Source organism: Gopherus flavomarginatus, chromosome 7 (assembly GCF_025201925.1).
Source record: "Gopherus flavomarginatus isolate rGopFla2 chromosome 7, rGopFla2.mat.asm, whole genome shotgun sequence".
In the NCBI taxonomy this organism is placed as follows: Eukaryota; Metazoa; Chordata; order Testudines; family Testudinidae; genus Gopherus; species Gopherus flavomarginatus.
In genome coordinates this window covers 38610276-38628622 of record NC_066623.1, presented here as the reverse complement: position 1 = coordinate 38628622, position 18347 = coordinate 38610276, and the positions used below count along the sequence as shown (strand labels likewise).

At 51.0% G+C, this 18347-nt stretch overlaps 1 protein-coding gene across 32 annotated transcripts in view; it reads right to left on the bottom strand.

Moving 5' to 3' along the window:
- LOC127055754 (protocadherin gamma-C5-like) overlaps positions 1 to 18347 on the bottom strand; it is a 342247-nt gene that overhangs the window by 43873 nt on the left and 280027 nt on the right. Inside the window, exon 1 of one of the 32 annotated variants that reach the window (XM_050963041.1) lies at positions 13484 to 16123. The exons of 28 other annotated variants lie outside the window; for them this stretch is intronic. In XM_050963041.1, the coding sequence (XP_050818998.1) occupies positions 13484 to 15925 (2442 nt within the window). In that variant the 5' untranslated portion in view covers positions 15926 to 16123. Of the gene's footprint in view, positions 1 to 1945; positions 4659 to 5564; positions 5643 to 7102; positions 8030 to 13483; positions 16124 to 18347 lie in introns of those variants that run through there. 3 more of the 32 variants (XM_050963059.1, XM_050963067.1, XM_050963040.1) reach the window with 3 other exon arrangements.

The window sequence follows — 18347 nt, the reverse complement described above, 5'->3', positions numbered from 1 at the left end:
TAGACAGACGCTTCTTCAAAATCTAGATTCCCCTGAACTCGGATTTCTCCCGTCTGATTGTCTATTGTAAATATCCTGCGCAAGGCTTCCGAGTTGTGGCTGCCCAGGGAATAGCGTAGGTTTCCGTTAGGCCCTTCGTCCACGTCTGTGGCATTCAGTTTAATGACTAGCGTGCCCGAGGGAGAGTTTTCCACCAAACGAGCTTGATAGGAGGGTTTATCGAACACTGGATGGTTATCATTGGCGTCTAGAACCTGGACAGCAATTCGTGTTTTGCTGGACCTGGGGGGAGAGCCGCCATCTTCAGCTGTCAGGACCAAATGGTGGACAGCTCTGTGCTCCCTGTCCAGCGCTCTTTCCAGCACCAGCTCCGGGAATTTGCTGCCATCCGTACGTGCCTTCACGTTGAGACTGAAATTCTCATTGGCGCTGAGGTGGTAGGTCTGCAAAGCATTAGAGCCCACGTCCGGGTCCTGCGCCTGATGGATAGGAAAGCGGGCGCCCAGAGAGGCCAGTTCGTAGATCTGTAAAGCGATCTCGCTGCTCGGGAATTCAGGAGGATTATCATTTATATCCAATATTTCCACTTCGATGCGGTAGAACTCCACTGGATTTTCGATAGCGAGTTTGAGATGCAAGAAGCACCGCGAGTTCTGCCCGCAGAGCCGCTCTCTGTCGATTCTGTCATTGACCACTATAATCCCAGTGTTCACATTCACAGAGAAATATTGAGAATCAGAATCAGAAAGAACCTGCAGATTAGCAGCCGCGAGTTTTGCCACATCTGTCCCTAGATCCTTAGCAATATTTCCCACAAAGGCACCTCGAGTCAGTTCCTCTGGGATAGAGTAACGGATCTGGGCGGAAGAGTTATGCAAAAACAAACAGAGAGAAAAGAAAGGCAGGAGTTCCAGGGACCATGCAGACTTTCCTGTTCTTAGCATCTTTCTAAATCCACAGCGAGAAGCTATGCACAGCAAAGAAAGCGTGTCTGCTTAAACTGCTGGGCGATGAACTGTGGGTCTGTAATAAAGTATCAGAGAGAAAGGGGTCTGCTCTCACTGTTTATCTCTCATTCATTGTTTTGGGCACCTATTGAAAGAAGCAGATACGGCTCCGGCGGGAAAGGGGAGGGGTACGGGCTGATCTCCTGTATTAGCATCTTATTCATTGGCTAAGAGTGTCTTCCCGTTTATCCAATCACTAGCCTCCTTCCCGGGACAGCAACACAAGCACCAATCCATGGGCGGAAGTTGCTGCTGTATAACAAAGGGCCGTGGAACCTGCAGTTTTAAACCTAGAGACACCAGGCAAACCGCAAACAATGACGAACAAAGCGAACTCTTTGTGATTTAAGCATGAGTGTCAGCAAAAAGGCTTGCAGAAGTGTGATCCGAATTACCTGTTTGCAAAACAGAAGCATTTTCTTGAAAACACACACTGACACTTTGCATGAACTGAAACCCTTTAAATTAGGTTCAGACGGTCTCATTTGGAACTGAAAGTTAGTTAAATGAGAACAAATAATCAATTTCCGTCCCTCTCTTTTCCCCTCCCTTCCCTCATTAGAGCTTCCAAATTAATCTCATTTAATTAATTGCTTGCACACTTCCTGTCACAACCATGTTATAAATTTGTCATTGTTTAAGGCACAGTACAGTGAACTAAATCCCTGATTTTCTGACTCACAAACTAATGAACAGTTCATTGTGTGAGCACGAGTGTGTCTGGAATACCTGCCTTACACACAACATCTGGAGCGTTATTTTACATAAACCAAACAAAAGAAACCCTTGGTGCCTGAGCGCACTTCATGATAACACATTTTCACAGTTCATCCCTAGACACAAATCCCATGTGCTGCTCTGTCCTTGGTCATATAGGAAACATGCTTCAATACACCCGTGTCATTTGTGAGAAATGAAGGGCAAAAGTGCCATCTCACCTGACCGGATTCATTCGATGTATCTGTACCAGATAAGAAAGTGTCAGTTTCCATCGCTAGGGCATTGGGCAGGGGACAACTCATAGGTCTCATAAAGGTGAAGTCACTTCTATCTGAGCCTGGAGAAAAGCAGGTCCTATAACACTGGCTCTGAGAGTCTGTGGGCCTGAGTGTCACCTCCATGTATTTCAACGTGCCGTCCGTGTTCAGCTGAAGCTTTGGGCTGGAGTGTTTGAAAATGTCCCTAGAGGGTGAGTTGCTCAGGCAGCAACAGGAGTGTCCATCTCTTTTTCTGAGGCACTTTGCAGAGAATACGATGAAAGTAACAAGAGACACCATGCTAACTGCCACCAACGCAATAATTAAATAGAGAGTCAGGTCGGGCTTATCTTTGGGGCCTGTAAGGAAATCGCGAGATTTGGAGTTTTCCTCCGACGCCTTGTCTTCTAAGGAAATCATAATGGTGACTGTGCAGGACAAAGCTGGGTCCCCGTTGTCCTTGACTAGCACGACGATTTTCTGCGCGGCCAGGTCTGTGTCTTGGAAGCCCCGGGTGGTCCGGATTTCTCCTGTGTAAGGAGCCACTCGGAACAAGGAGGGGTCTGTAGACTGTGGTAGCAGCGAATAGGAGAGCCAAGCGTTATGGCCAGAATCTGCATCCACTGCTGTGACTTTGGTGACCATGGAGCCAATGGGAACAGACTGGGGTATCCTTTGGGGCGCTGCGACCTGGCTGCCAGTCACCGGCTGCAAAACGACCGGGGCGTTATCGTTCTGATCCAGAATAAAGACGTAGACCGTAACATTGGAGCCGTGAGGAGGAGATCCCGAGTCCTGCACAGCCACGGGGATTTGCAGCACCTGAAGCAATTCAAAGTCAAAAGTGCGCTGCGCGTAAACATTGCCATTGCCCGGGTTAATGTGAACGAAGGAAGAGGCAGGCGCATCCTGGATCTCACTTCCCGCTATAGAGTAAGTGAGGCGGGAATTTTCTCCCTCGTCGGGATCGGAGGCCGACACGGTGCAGAGCAAGGAGCCCGGGGGGTTGTTCTCCCTCAGGAAGGCGTTGTAGGAAGTCTGAGAAAAGCGAGGGGGGTTGTCATTGACATCCGAAATGTTCAGAAGTATTGTGGTCTCGGTGATCAGAGAGGGGGATCCTGCGTCTCTGGCAGTCAGCTCAATGGTGTATTGAGAGACAAATTCTCTGTCCAGCTTCTCGCGGGTGATCAGCGCATAGTGGTTTTCGAAGGATTTAATTTTGAATGGCAAATTTGGTGCTATTCCTAAACTCACTTCCCCATTGGCACCCGAGTCTCGGTCTCGCACATTGAAAAGCCCCACCACGGTCTCCAAGGGGGTGTTTTCTGGCACTGGGTTTACCAAAGAGGTCAGCAGGACCTCTGGGGAATTGTCATTGACGTCTTCTATTTCCACCTGGAGAACGCAGTGACCTTCCATTTCCGGCACGCCCCCGTCTCGGGCTCCTACGTGGATTTCATAGAAACCCGCTTCTTCGAAATCCACAACTCCCTGAATGCGGATGGCGCCAGTGGGGGGATCCAAATAAAACAACTTCCGGACGGAGTCGGAAGTGTGGACTGCAAAGGAGTACTGTACTTCTCCGCTGGGGCCCTCGTCAGGGTCAGTAGCATTGAGCTGAATAAGCAGAGTGCCCGCAGGGGTGTTTTCCGGCACGCTGACCTTGTAGACAGACTGGTCGAACACAGGTGCATTGTCGTTGATATCCACAACAACCACGGTTATCTGAGCAGTGCCTGACCTGGCCGGATTTCCCCCGTCAATGGCGGTCAGTACCAGCTGGTGTTCTCGCTGCTCCTCTCGGTCCAGGGCTTGCTCTAGCACCAGCTCCGGGAAGAGTTTGCCGTCCTTAAGCTTCTTCACATTCAGTGAGAAGTGCGGGCTGGGGCTGAGTCGGTAGGAGCTGACAGCGTTGGTCCCCACATCCGGGTCCTGGGCACTCTCCAGAGGGAAGCGCGCAGCCACGGTGGCTGACTCCGCTATCCTAACTGTGCGCTGGGCAATGGGAAAGCTGGGCGAATTGTCATTCAGGTCCAGAATCTCAACCTCCAGGCGGAAAAGCTCCAGGGGGGTTTCTATAACGACCTGCACCGGCAGCACACACCCCGCGCTGGCTCCGCACAGGCTCTCTCTGTCTATCTTTTCATTCACCAGCAGAGCGCCGCTGGCCAGGCTCACCGCAAAGTACCGTCTGCTCTCCTCCGAACCCAAGCGCAGCCTGCGACCCGAAAGATCCGCCACCTTTAAGCCTAGATCTTGAGCCACATTCCCCACCACTGTTCCCAGCTCCGACTCCTCGACCACTGAATAGCGAATCTGCCCAGAGACCCAGCCCCAGCAGCACAGGGAAAGCAAACTCAGTACTTGCCATTTCCAAGCGGGTTGCCGCGGGCTTCTGGGCTCCATTTCTGAGCTATCCTCTTTTAGAAAGAGTTTTTGTCGTGTCTCGGCACACAGGAGGCACCGGGGTCTGGATACGAGCTTCTAAAATCCCCGGTATTCCCCTCCACAGCTGATAGAACGGCGCCCGGGTTTGCCTAGCTGCAGCAGCGATTGTTAGTCACTGAGTGGAGGGGGTGGGATGGGGGAGGGGAGCTGAATCATAGCTACAGCGCCGGAGGAAAAGGGGGGGGGACAGAGAGGAAGAGCAGATCCCTACAGCCTAGATCAGCACCTCATTGGATGAGAGTTCCATCCGCTCTCGGCCAATGACAACGCCTCCTAAACACTTAAAGCTCCAGAGACGAGCGCCGCAAGCCCGCGTCAGGAGGACTAACTCCCCCAGAATTACATTTCACAAGCGTTAGTCAGTGGTTTTGGCAGTTAAATTTAGCAGCTCAGATTTTTGTTCTCAAGGAAACAGCACGTCGTGAAAGCATACAAGATACAAATTCTCATTATTTTGCTTTGGCAACCACAATCGTGACTTCAGACGTCACATCGCAACAAAGGACAAATCCTCAGTTGTGATGAATGCAGAACCCTGGTCTTTGTAAACAGAACCCTGGTCTCTGTATAGAGTGATTTCACACGCTATGAAAAAGTATTTGTTAAACCCGATGAACGCTCCACATCAAACATTTAACTGGTTTGGCGAAATATCCCCAATATCATTTTGAAACCTCAGGGTAACCAGATAGACCGGAGCACTTTTTAAACACCTTGCAACTGCCACCTTTCAGCACAAGATCTGGAAATCTGTCAGGGTCTCCCAACAACACTACTGCGATAATTTACCCCCCAAGAGAGTAGAATGTTCACATTTACAGCATTATTTTGAGGCCTTGCCGCGTGTTTTAAAGAAACGCAGGCGGATTTCCAGAGACACAATCCATTGTGCACGTTTTTTAAAGCTGCTGTACAAGGACAACAGTACAGTTATTACTTCTATGCAGGCTGAAATACCTCTCCTTCTTCACTGGGGACTTCAATATTAATCCCTCACTTAAAACCAAAGAGTAAATAGATATTTTCCAAATCACAAGTCATCTGAAATAACGACAATTAACCAACATGCTAAGGACATCACAAGAAGACGTTTACTCAAACACCAGATATGTAATTGTCTCTCACTTCTCACCTCACTGGGATCACTGAGGTTATTGCTGGCCAGAAGAGTGTCTGCACTGTTCATGTCCGGTTGACTAACGGGTTTTGCAAACAGGAGATTGCTCCCCTCTGATAACGGAATCTGACCAGGCTTTTGGAGAGGACATCGAGAAAGAAAATCTCCCCCAAAGGCAGTGGGAACTCCAGTTTCTCCTCCACGCTCTGAAGACCTCTATCAAAGTGTCTCCCTGCCTGCAGGGTATTTCCTCCCTTTAGATAAGTAGTCCAAGCTGCATCCGAGTTTCTGGCTCTTGCATTTCTAAGGCACTGCACGGCTAAAAATACGCAAGTCATAGCAGAGAGGGCTGAGATTGCTGCCAGAGCAATTATGAGGTACACTGTCAGGTGGGGAAGGCCATCCTGTTCCTGGTTGGACCGCCTGAAGTCTGCTGAGCTCCGGTCAGGGTCCTGCTCTATGTTCATGATCACAGTGGTTGTGGTAGACATGGGCGGCTCCCCACCGTCTTCGACCACAAGGACAATCCTCTGCGTGGGGGAGTCTTGTTCAAGGAGAGCTCGAGTAGTTCTAATCTCCCCGGTGTATGGGGAGACTTTGAAGAGGCTTAGGTCTGTAGCTTGCTGCATGTTGTAGGAGAGCCATGCGTTCCGCCCGGAATCTGCGTCCACAGCTGTCACTTTGGTCACGAAGTGTCCCGCCTGCGAAGAGAAAGGGACGGACTGCTGGGCCAGGAACCCCTTCTGAGCCACAGGATAGATAATCAAAGGAGCGTTATCGTTCCGGTCTAGGATGAAGATGGAGACAGTCACGCTGGTGCTGAGAGGCGGTGACCCGCCGTCCCTGGCTTGTATCTGCACAACTATCTGTTTGATTTGTTCATGATCGAACGAGGAGCTGCTGTAGATGGTCCCGTTCTCGGCGCTGACATAGACATAGGAGGAAACGGGCACCCCCTGCACAGTACTATCCACGATGGAGTAAGACAGCTGGGAGTTCCTGCCCTGATCGGGATCAAAGGCGGACACGAAGCAGATGGGAACGCCCAAAGCACTATTCTCTGGCACCTCCGCTTGGTAGGCAGGCTGGGAAAAGCGGGGTGGGTTATCGTTCAGGTCCGATATGTTTATCAGGAGGCTGCTCTGGCTGGAAAGTGGCGGCGATCCAGAATCTGTAGCTGTGATCACAACCTTATACTCTGAGACCTGCTCCCGATCCAGCGGGCCGCTGGTGACCAAGGAGTAGTGGTTCCTGAAGGACGGTAGGATCTGGAAGGGGATGTCTGCCGGGAGCTGCAGCTGAACCTCTCCGTTTTCCCTGGAGTCTCCATCACTTACACTGAGAAGAGCCACCGCCGTCCCCGCTGGCGCGTCCTCTGGAACCGTGGCTGAGAGCGACGTGAACCTAACGCTAGGGGCGTTGTCGTTGACATCCGTTATCTCCACCAAGACGCTGCAATGGGCGTCCATAGAGGGAGAGCCCTTGTCTTTGGCCCTCACATCGATCTCGTACACTGTGCCCTCTTCATAGTCCACATTTCCGAGGACTCTTACCTCTCCGCTCCTTTCCTGAAGGCTGAACAACCGCCGGATTTTCTGGCGAGTGTGGCTGCTGAAGGAATAGGTGATCTCTCCATTCGTCCCCTCGTCCTGGTCGGTGGCATTTAATTTAATCACCATAGTCCCCTCCGGCGCATTTTCCAGCAAGGTTACTTTGTACATGGGCTGATCAAAGACGGGCGGGTTGTCGTTGGCGTCAATAACTGAGACTACAATCTCAGCAGTTCCGGATTTAGCAGGAAGCCCACCATCCAGTGCTGTGAGCACCAGTCGATGTTGCTCCTGCTGCTCCCGGTCTAGCGCCTTCTCCAGAACCAGCTCGGGGTGTTTGCTGCCGTCTTTACGATTCTTCACACTCAAGGTGAAACATCCAGGAGGGCTCAGCCGGTAGGTGCTGACGGAGTTGGTTCCAAAGTCCAAATCTTCTGCAGGCTCCAGAGGGAACCGCGCGCCTGGCGCTGCGGACTCGGCAATCTCCAAGCGGGTGAGGCTAGTAAGGAACGCCGGAGAGTTGTCGTTCACATCCAGAACTTCCACTTCCACGCGGTGGGAGGCCAGCGGGTTGGCCAGCAAGATCTCCAGGTACAGCAGACAGCCCGGAGTAGAGCCGCAGAGCCGTTCTCGGTCTATCCGTTCCTCCACCACCAAGACACCGCTCTGCGCCTCTGCTCTGAAGTGCCTCTGAGCCGAGCCGGGCAGGATCTGCAGCTGTCGGGAGGCCACCCGGGCAGCATCCAGACCCAGGTCCCTAGCCACATCCCCAACAAAGGATCCTGGGGCCAACTCCTCCGGGATGGAGTAACGGATATGTGCCGCCTGCCCGCCACCCCGCAGCGGGAAGGAAACCAGAAGCAAAGCGCCTACTTGCCACTGCAGGAACCCCCTGCTCTCCACCGCTGAGCCCATGGCGCAGCCCAAACCGGGGGAACCCGCCCTGCCTTTCCCGGAGCTCTCTTTGCTCCAGCACAGCCGAGGCCACTGGGTGAGAGCAGCGGCAGGCGGCGGGTTTCAGACCCCCCACTGGCGAGCAGAGCGGCGCAGAGCCAGCGTCCCTGCCTAGTTTCCCGGCAGAGCAGCAACAAGCAGCGCTTCGTCTGGCCCGGAGGAAGGGGTGGGACTCGATCACCACCGCAACGGCAACATCTGATTCGTGGAAGAAAATCAGCCACACTCAGCTTACAGGCAGTGACGGGGAACGGTTAAAGGGCCAGCATGGCTAACAGCGATAGGAAGCAATTTCCCAACAGCCAACAATTGCACTCGGCAGCCGATGAACTGAACTGTAAGTAATCACTCACCGAGCGTTTTACCTTAGTCACGGGTATCCGTTTGTTCCAGAGGCCAGATTTACCATTCACAATCTGGGGAACGGCACATTTCGTGCAAACCGGTAAATAAACAAGCGAACACTAACATTGGTGATATAACTTATTACCAAATTAAACGTTATTCCGCTCACTTGCGACCATTCTCAGCTCGTTTAAACGCTATGTGAAGATCGCGCACAGAGTATTCTGCTAAACCCTTGTAAAGGATGCAGCTGGAAAGTACGGAAAGAGGTTATAATGGTTTTTTACTGTTCTCCTTTAATCTCCGGTTGGGAGCTAGGCTCATCTACACGCTCTGATCCATATGCCCCAGGAGTCCTATCATTTCTCTCTGCAGTTGAGGGGTTCGGCCACCCTCACCTCGATCAGAAGTGCTTCTCACCTTTTTGGTCAGGCTCACGGCTGTTGACAGGCAGGTTGGGTTGGAAATGTCCCACGCTGGAGATATATTGAAAGGTTTCAACAACATGAAGCTGTTACTCCTGGAGGCTGAAGAAACAAAGGATCCGTAGTAGTGAGTCTGGGGCATGTGGGCATTTCCCCCTATGTCAATAAATGTAATAGGCTCTTCAGCGCCAAGTTGTATGCGGAGAATTCCATTGGAGTGTCTGACTTCCTCCTGCCGCCTACTGGACTAGACAGGAGCAGCTCCCTCCCCAACAGCTATAATCACAAGCACTGTCTCTGCAGCACCTGGAGAGCAGGACAAGGAAGGAGGCAAAGGCGATGACTGAGATCGCCAAGGATAGAATCAGACACAGGGTCCAGTGGGACTCGTTCTCTTTGGCTGTGGAAAATGCTTTACATTCAGGGAAGGCGTCAATAGAATTGTCTTCTATGGAGACCATAAGGGTCAGCGAGGCTGACAGAGAAGGGTCAAAGATTATAAGATTTGGGGGCAAAATATCTCCGTGAACTGCGTGGGCGGTTCTAATCTCCCAGCTGTAAGGTGATACCACAAACGGGCTAGGATTTGGGGCGCTGATCCCTTGAGAAGAAAGCCAGGCGTTTGGGCCCGAATCTGAGCCCCAGCCGTCACCTTGATCACCAGATGAGCGGCGTCGCCAGAAGGAGGAAGAGTTTGCTGACTTGACCCGCGGAAATCAAAGGGCGGGGTTGTCAGTGAAGTCCAGAAGGGAGAGGCGAACAGAGGCGCTGCTGCAGAGACGGGTCTCCCAGGTCTCTGTCCTACACCTGGAGTTGGAGAGTTTGCGTTTGTTCGCGGTCAAAGGAGCGGAGGGGGTGGATGCTGGCGGTCAGGGAGTTGATGGAGACGTTCGAGCAGATGGGCGCTTCCTGTGGCTGGGTGTACACCCGGGAGTTAGAACTGAGCGAGTTCTGGCCTGAGTCTGGGTCCGACACTGACGCCGGGAACCCCAGGGCGCCGGGGCCGCGTTCTCCTTCACAAGCACCTCGGAGGCAGATTCCAGGAAGGCGGGCAGATTGTGGTTCACAGAGGCAAGGTTTCTCGCCAAAGCTCTTTCGGCAGCAATAGTGACTGTGATTGCGTATGCCGGAACACGCCTCACTAGAGACAGGGGAGCTTCAGTGACCAAGGAGAACTGGTTTCTCAAGGGGGATCTCAATCTGAAGGGCAGGTGCTCAGCGATGCACCCTAATCCCGATCTTTGGCGTTGTTGAGCGCTGCCACAGCCCCCAGGCTCGGCGCTCTCGGAGATGGAGCCCAGCACCAGGGTCAGTCTGATCCCCGGGCTGGTACCACTGACATTCTGCATTAACGCTGCAGCCCCACTTCATGGGAGGCAATCCCCATGTTTTGCTCTGATGTCAAATTCCTAACATCTACCAGTTTCGAATCCAGCCTGCCTAGCAGTGTGTCCTCCCTGCTTTGAGATGCATGGTGAACGTGGCCACGGAGTGAATAATAGAATATCAGGGTTGGAAGGGACCTCAGGAGGTCATCTAGTCCAACCTCTTGCTCAAAGCAGGACCAAACCCCAGACAGACTTTTGCCCCAGATCTCTAAATGGGCCCTCTCAAGGACTGAACTCACAACCCTGGGTTTAGAAGGCCAATGCTCAAACCACTGAGCTATCCCTCCCCCCAAATGAGATACAAGGAGCTGAACTAACTTGTCCAGGATCACTCACTAGCCAAGCAGGAAACAGAACCCAGCTCCTTTAGATCCTAGGCTGCAGGATTATCAATTAGGCTACACTACCACCCAGGTGATGTGACCTTGTCTGGGTCCGTGGCGTTGAGTTGGGCCACAAGGGCTCAGGTGGCTGACTCTTTAGGCAGACTGATCAGAGAGCGGCGCATGGTCACTGGCGTCCAGAGCAGAGCCCCCGAGCTTTGCTACCCTGGAGCCTGGCGGGCGGCCCCGTCCAGAACTGTAGATACCAAGTGGTAGCGACTTGTTTCTCTCTGTCTAAAGCCCCTGCCAGCAGCAGCTCTGGCACGGGACCCCAATCGCCGCGCAACTTCACTTCCAGAGCAAAGTGACCCTTGGGGCTTTGCAGCCCATGACGGAATTACCGCCGAGGTCAGGATCCCCTGCTTTCTCCTGCGGGATCCGTTATCCTGGGGACACTGGCTCCCTATTCCTAAACCCAGTTCTCTTTTCAGAAAGCTGGGAGGATGGTCCTTAGCTCTGCGATCTCCACCTCTGCTCGGTACATTTCAAAGCGAACTTCAATCACGAACTCTTAACTGCATAACGCAGCTACACCTCAGCCCACAAAGCGCCTCCCGGTCGATTGGATCCTTTATAAGAAGAGGACCGCTTCCCAGATTCACTCGAAAATGCTGCCTGTTCGCCTCATCAGAGACCTGCAGCATGCGAGCCACCAAGGAATCAATATCTAGCATCAAACCTGCTGCTACATTCCCCACAAAGGCGCCCTACTGGGATCCCTCTGGGACAGAATATCGAATTTGCCCAGAGATTAAATCCAAATGGCAAGAGAGAAAAAAAGGGAGACATGACTTGGTCTTTTGTATTTATTGCCCTGGCTTCCGTCGCCCATTTCCACCGTTGGCTACTGGATGCACAAGCTGGTCTGGCTGCGGGTGCAGATCCTTAATAATGATTACGGAAAAATCTAACCTGCAGCAGCTAGAGCGAGGTTTCTCTCCCTGCTCCTGCTTTCTCTGCCTTTGCTTGGCGAGCGCTGGAAGGGTTATGTTATACTCTCTGGGGTAGCAGAGTTGATTCACTCTCATTTCAGCACCTCATTGGCAGACAGCGCCACAGGGACTCAGCCAATAACCACAGCAGAAACGCTCTTAAAGCTACAAGGTTAATTTTTCATTGCTTTTACATATGTAATATTTCCTGCTCCCTTCCTCCAAGACTACAAAATAATGTATTTCGCACCCTATCATTTTCAACACTCTTGTGTTCTTGTATAGAAAACATATGTGCATTACTGTATATGTCTCACAAATTAAATATAACTCCTGCCCCAGAAACGGTAGGCTCTTATCAGTTCAGGGATTTACCACGTTGTCTTATTCCTCATGATCAAACAATTCTATGGAACTGAAAGCTTCTATATTATTCTGACTGCACAAGGGTTAATTAGTAAGAACAACGAGAATAACCTACAACACTCAAACTTCTGCCAATTTGTTGCTTACTGAGGTGCAAAATGAATACCATTTCAAGTATTTAAAAAACCCAAAGCAGGTGGATTTAATTCGTGACTTCTCATTCAGACCGGAGTCTACAGCAAAAACCTATCCAATTCAGTCAAATGCTGGAAATAACTGAAATATGTAATCACGGCCTGTTATATACCCAGAGAACAATCAAAGGCAAATGTTATACCCGATCTATATACGGGGAAAATAAAATTGCATGGAAAATGAGAAAGACAGTGAAATATTAAACCACAATCATATAGTCACTGCATTTGTTATTAGGTGTTAAAATACAACCACAGATTGTGTTAGTATGAAATGGCTGGTATTTAGTGTTCTTGAAAGTCTATTCTCTAACCATTATAATAGCTTAAAAATAAAAAACCCAGAAAGAACACATGATATGGCACTCATTTCTTACATAACCAGTACCTGCACTAAGAGCAAGTTCCTAGGGAACACTACTTGTTTTCAGTCATATTTTTCAGATGAAATCACATATAAAATTATAATAGCCTAATCAATACAATAACAGGTGCAATTAATTCAGAAATAACGATGTAATACTACACTATGACAATGAGATGTTGTTCTAAAGTATAGGAGCCAAGAGCTTCTTTCTCTGATTCTGAGGCACCTCAGTTCTCACTTACCCACCCACCATATTGATACAAAACCACACTGGGGAGATTCTGAGACTATTTGCAAACCTGCAGAGTGAGGACTGCCCTTATTTCCCACTGACCACAGTGAAAACTGCGGGAGTTCAGAACCTTACACAATTATGAGCCCTAAGCACTTGGATAGTCATTGGGAAAAACATTCGCTTCCAATACAAGATATCTGATTCCCTTTCAAAGCTGCAGAGTAAACCTCTCGCCCACAGTCTTATTATAAAGTAAAATAAAAACAGCTAAACTAGATTAGGGAAAGTTACAGTGGGCCTTAGCTTAACTTTAACAGCCTCTGGAGGTTACACATGCGTCTCACGAACCAAGACTTCAACCACTCATGTGTATAGAGTCCTAATACCTCCCCCACAGTGGAGCGATTCCACGATCTCTTGAGGCAGAACATTGAATTAAATATACACTTGTTCAACGCGATTACTTTAATGAGAGATATCCCCGGGATTCCGTTATGCCAGCCAAAAGCTAAGGAGTATTTACATCTTGGACATCTACTTCTGGGAAGACACTGGACAAACTATGACACTTTTCAAAGTCACTTAATTTAGGGAATAAAACATGGCGGAACGCTGGGGATTCGTTATTCCCGGTGTTCAGGAACAGCTCACTAAATGCCGATACAACACAGAGGGACCTAAAGTCGCTTTGACCTCCACAGCTGCAGCAAACAGGTAAAAAGCGCGTGGTTTGTACCTATCTCGAGCTGAAAGCTGACCACACATTACCGAACACATGTGAGAGGGCTACATTACCTCGCCGGGAGCAGGACACCTGCTAGCTGTGTCTATTCTCTGATGATATAATCCGGGCTCGCAGTTTTTCACAGCGTTCTGCCGGCTCCCAGTGGGACTGGGGACGAAGGGCTTTGTGCACAGAAGATCACTCTGGCGGGAGTCCGTGGTAAGATACACCTGTTGGTAGAAGTTCGGAGGCACATATCCACCCCGGACAGCGTCTATGCGGGTGAAAGGCCCCGGCGTTCCGTAAAGGGAGCTCCTGGAGGAGCTGAAAATCTCCTTCGATTGCCTCCATTTGTAAAACTGAACAATGCTCACCCCTATCACCGTGACAAAGAAGGCCACGGAGACCACGATCACAGCCAGGATTAAATAGAAAGTCAACTGCTTCTTTCTGTCTTGTGTGGGGGACACATCAGTGAGGTCCGTCATGGCCTCCTTAGCAGTCTCCGCTACGGCTATGGTGATGGTCGCGCTAGAGGACCGAGCTGGCTCCCCATGGTCTTTGACCAAGATGACCAAAGTGTGCTTAGGAGCATCGCCCTCCTGCAGCTGGCGAGCTATGCTTATCTCCCCGCTGTGCAGTCCCACCGAGAAGAGGCTGGTGTCGGTGGCCTGAAGAAGGGTGTAGGAGAGCCAAGCGTTGTATCCCGAGTCCGCGTCCCAGGCCACGAGCTTGGTGACCACGTGCCCGGCGCTGACTGTCGGCGAGATCATCTCGAGGTGCAAGGAACTGGCGTTTGGAGGCGGGTATAACACGTTGGGCGCGTTGTCATTCAGGTCCGTAACAAACACAGTGACAGTGAGCGTGGTGGAGAGCGCGGGGAGGCCGCCATCGCGGACATGCACTGTTATTCTGAACTCCAGGATGTCTTCGTGGTCCAGGGAGAGCAGGGCACAAATGGTGCCGTTCTCTGGACTGATAGAGAAATACCTGCCAACTACATTGCCCGGGAGGCTGTTTTCCAGGATGGAGAAGGAGAGGCGAGAGTTCTGGTTCAGGTCTGGATCCCAGGCACTGACGTTAAATATTAGCGCGCCGGGGAGGTTGTTTTCCGCCACATACACCTGGTAGGAGAGCTGGGGAGATATGGGGGGGTTGTCGTTGATATCTGACACTTGCACTGATATCTGGCTTTCTGCCCAGAGCGAGGGCGATCCCGAGTCTCTGGCTGTGACGGTGATGTTATACTCGGACACAAGCTCCCGATCCAAAGCTGCTTTGGTTTTCAACGTGTAGTAATTCTTCAGGGAGGAACTGAGTATGAAAGGGATGCCAATGGGCATAAAGCAGTTTACCAGGCCGTTATCTCCAGAATCCAGGTCAGTGACGCTTAGCAAAGCTATCACTGTCCCTGGGGCGGCGTCTTCAGGCACCGGGCTGTATACTGACGTCACTGTGATCTCAGGGGCGTTGTCATTTACATCAATGATTTCCACCAGTACTTTGCAATGAGCCACTCCCGGATTAGAGCCCTTGTCTTTAGCTTGTATATAAATCTCATAAAAAACCGTTTCTTCGTAATCCAGGAGCCCTTTGACTCTCAGTTCTCCAGTAGCGGAGTCCAGGGCAAAGAGCTCTCTCACTTTGGCAGCGGTGTGACTATTGAAGGAGTAAACTATATCTCCATTGGGCCCCGCATCCAAATCAAAGGCGCTGGTTTTGACCACCACAGTGTCTGTCCGTGTGTTCTCCCTTACGCTCGCACGGTAAGTAGTCTGGTTAAAGACCGGGGCATTGTCATTAGCATCGAGAACATCAATGTGGATATGCACACTGGCAGATCTCGGAGGGCTTCCTCCATCCAGTGCTGTGAGGACCAGCTGCAGTTCTGGTTGCTCCTCCCGGTCTAGCTCCTTTTCCAGGACCAGTTCCGCATATTTGCTGCCATCTCCTCCAGTCTTCACATTTAGCACAAAATGCTGGTTGGCGCTGAGCTGATAGGTCTGCAAAGAGTTACTCCCCACATCCGGGTCTTGCGCGCTCTCTAGTGGGAAGCGCGCTCCTGGCGCCACTGACTCGCTGACTTCCAGCCTGATTTGGCTGGACGGGAAAGCTGGGTCGTTGTCATTGATGTCCTGGATCTCCACGGCAGCGCTGTATAGCTCCAGCGGGTTCTCTAGCACAATCTCAAAGCCCAAGGTGCACGGAGACAGCGCCCCGCAGAGTTCCTCCCGGTCTATCCGCTCCTTCACAAACAACACCCCGCTCTTCAGATCTGCCTCAAAGTACCTCTTGCTGCCTCCAGACACCACCCGGACCCTGCGATCCGGCAGCCGCTTGAGCTCCAAGCCCAGATCAGCTACCACATTCCCCACCGAGGAGCCTTTTTGCGTTTCCTCGGGTATGGCATAGCGAATTGCTGCAGAAGCCCACTCTGAAACGCCAGACAAAAACAACAAACTAAGTACTTGCCATTCAGTTAACCAGCGGCTCCTTCCAGTAGAGCGTTTCATGTCACTCTCGGGCAACTCTTTAGCCAGGCGTTTGCACGGTCTCTTTCCCTTAAAAATCCTCGGCTCGTCCCTTCATACTGAGACCCGGTAAGTCCCTGGACTGGGCTGTGTGGCTGAGACTCGGGCACTGGTTTCCGGCACAGCTCCCGCTCGGTTCTCACAGTCTCTCCCACAGCCCGGTTCACAGCAGGCATTGCAGCCAGATCCCCAGCTCCTTCATTGGCCAACAGCGGCACACAGAGTCCCAGCCAATAACTGCACGGAGAACTGCTCCAGCAGGCTCCCTACGACTGCGCAGTCCAAGGAGCTTTGTCTATCTTGTCGCATCGCTACCCAGTGTTCGTGGGAACGAAGTGTCACAGTTAGAGCTTAATACAAAAAAACTAAACACGCCAGAAGAAAACGCTTTCACCCAGGCACATGGGAATTCGAGATTTCAGTGGTTTCGCACTTCTGTGTATGCCCTAGGAAGGCACATTTCTTAGAGCCGTAACATATCGTATCACAGCTCGAAAGCCAAGGAAATATTCTCCTCCTACATGCTGATCTCCCCCGACATTGATGGGATCAAAACAAATCCTTTACTTAAATTAGATATCTCATCAGAGAACCCAACGAAAATCTCATGTCAGCCTAACCTCACAGAGCTATTTTTCCAAGTGGGACAGAAAACCACACGCAGGAAAGCAGCAAAGGGTAAAAATAAGCAGGGGCGATGAAGTGAAACAAAGCATTTGCGGTGCGCAGAAGACAGGTCCGCTTATAACAAGGAATGAGAGACGCCTGTGGTAACGGAGCATGTGGGAACAGGAGGCGGGAGGTACAGCACAGGGTTGAGGGGTCGCTAACAGGTGTGCGCAGGGCAGGGGAAGGAGAGGAGCAAGTGGCTTACGAGGTGGAATGGACAGTGGGAGGCCACAGAGGAGCGGGGTGGGGAGGGAAAAGAGGCAGCAGAAGGCTCATTACAGTCACAGTAGTGGGGACATGGAGAACCAGTGAGAGCAACTGCTATAGCGAGGAAGGCGCTCCACTGCGGGCACATCCCTCGACTTTGCCTGTCTCTGAACGGGAAGTGGAAATGTATCAATATTATCATCTATGTTATTTCAGCATCTTTTCGAAGCGGGCACATCTTAACTGAGCTCCTGCTCCTCCCTCTTCTCTGAAGACTTCGCCCCACGGAGTTTTCCGGAGGACTCCGCAGATTTTAGTTCGAATGACGCGCTTGCTTCCGACGCCACATGATTTGACTGTCAACAAACCAGCAACTACCAAGTGGATAGGAAACTAATACCGATTATGATGGGCCAAATTCTGCAAAGGGTCTCGCACTGGACGCTCCCTTGGACTTTAGGAAGCCAATCATCGTGCATCGCCAAGGGCATCAACCGGCTCAATAGTCTCTATGATTCTCATCTCCTCCCATGGGTCTCTCCGCAAGTTACCATTTCCGAGCTACACAAGACGCCAGAACATAGAAGTCTAGGAGACGTTCCTAGCGCCTGCCCTGCCCTCTTCGTTCCAGACAGTTATGACAGGACAAACAATACAGCAAACAGCAGTGAAGGCTATGACGCAAGCTCACAAAAACAGAAAGATTCCTATTTAACTATCCCGATAGGAATTAGGAGGAAAGGTTAAAGGAATTAACTGAGGAAGGGTATGTCTACACTACAGAATTTATTCCAATTTTACAGAAACTGGTTTTTAGAAACAGATTGTGTAAAGTCAAGTGCATGTGGCCACACTAAGCACATTAATTAGGCGGTGTGTGCCATGTACGGAGGCTAGCGTCAATTTCCAGAGCGTTGCACTGTGGGTAGCTATCCCATAACTATCCCATAGTTCCCGCAGTCTCCCCTGCCTATTGGAATTCTGGGTTGAGATCACAATGGGCAAAAACAGTGTCACAGGTGATTCTGGGTAAATGTCAGTCAATCCTCCCTCCCTGAAAGCAACGGCAATCATTTCATGCCTTTTTCCCTGGATTGCCCTGGCAGACGCCATAGCATGGCAACCATGGAGCCCATTTAGCCTTTTTTCACTGTCACCTATGTCTACTGGATGCTGCTGACAGACGCGGTGCTGTAGTGCTACACAGCAGCATCCCCTTGCCTTCGCCAGTTAGCAGAGATGGTTACCAGCCGTACTGTACCATCTGCTGCCTTGCAAGTTGATAATGACGGTTACCAGTCATATTGTACCGTCTGCTCCTGTCATGGGTGCTCCTGGCTGGTTTCGGTGAGGTCGGCTGGGGGCGCATGGACAAAAATTGGAATGACTCCCCAGGTCATTCCCTTCTTTAAGTTTTGTCTAAAGGGAGAGTCAGTCCAGCCTAGAATATCAGGCAAACCTACTAAAGAACCAGAGAGGCAAACAACCGCTCCAGGTCAGAGCCCCAGACATCCCGCAGAAATGATGA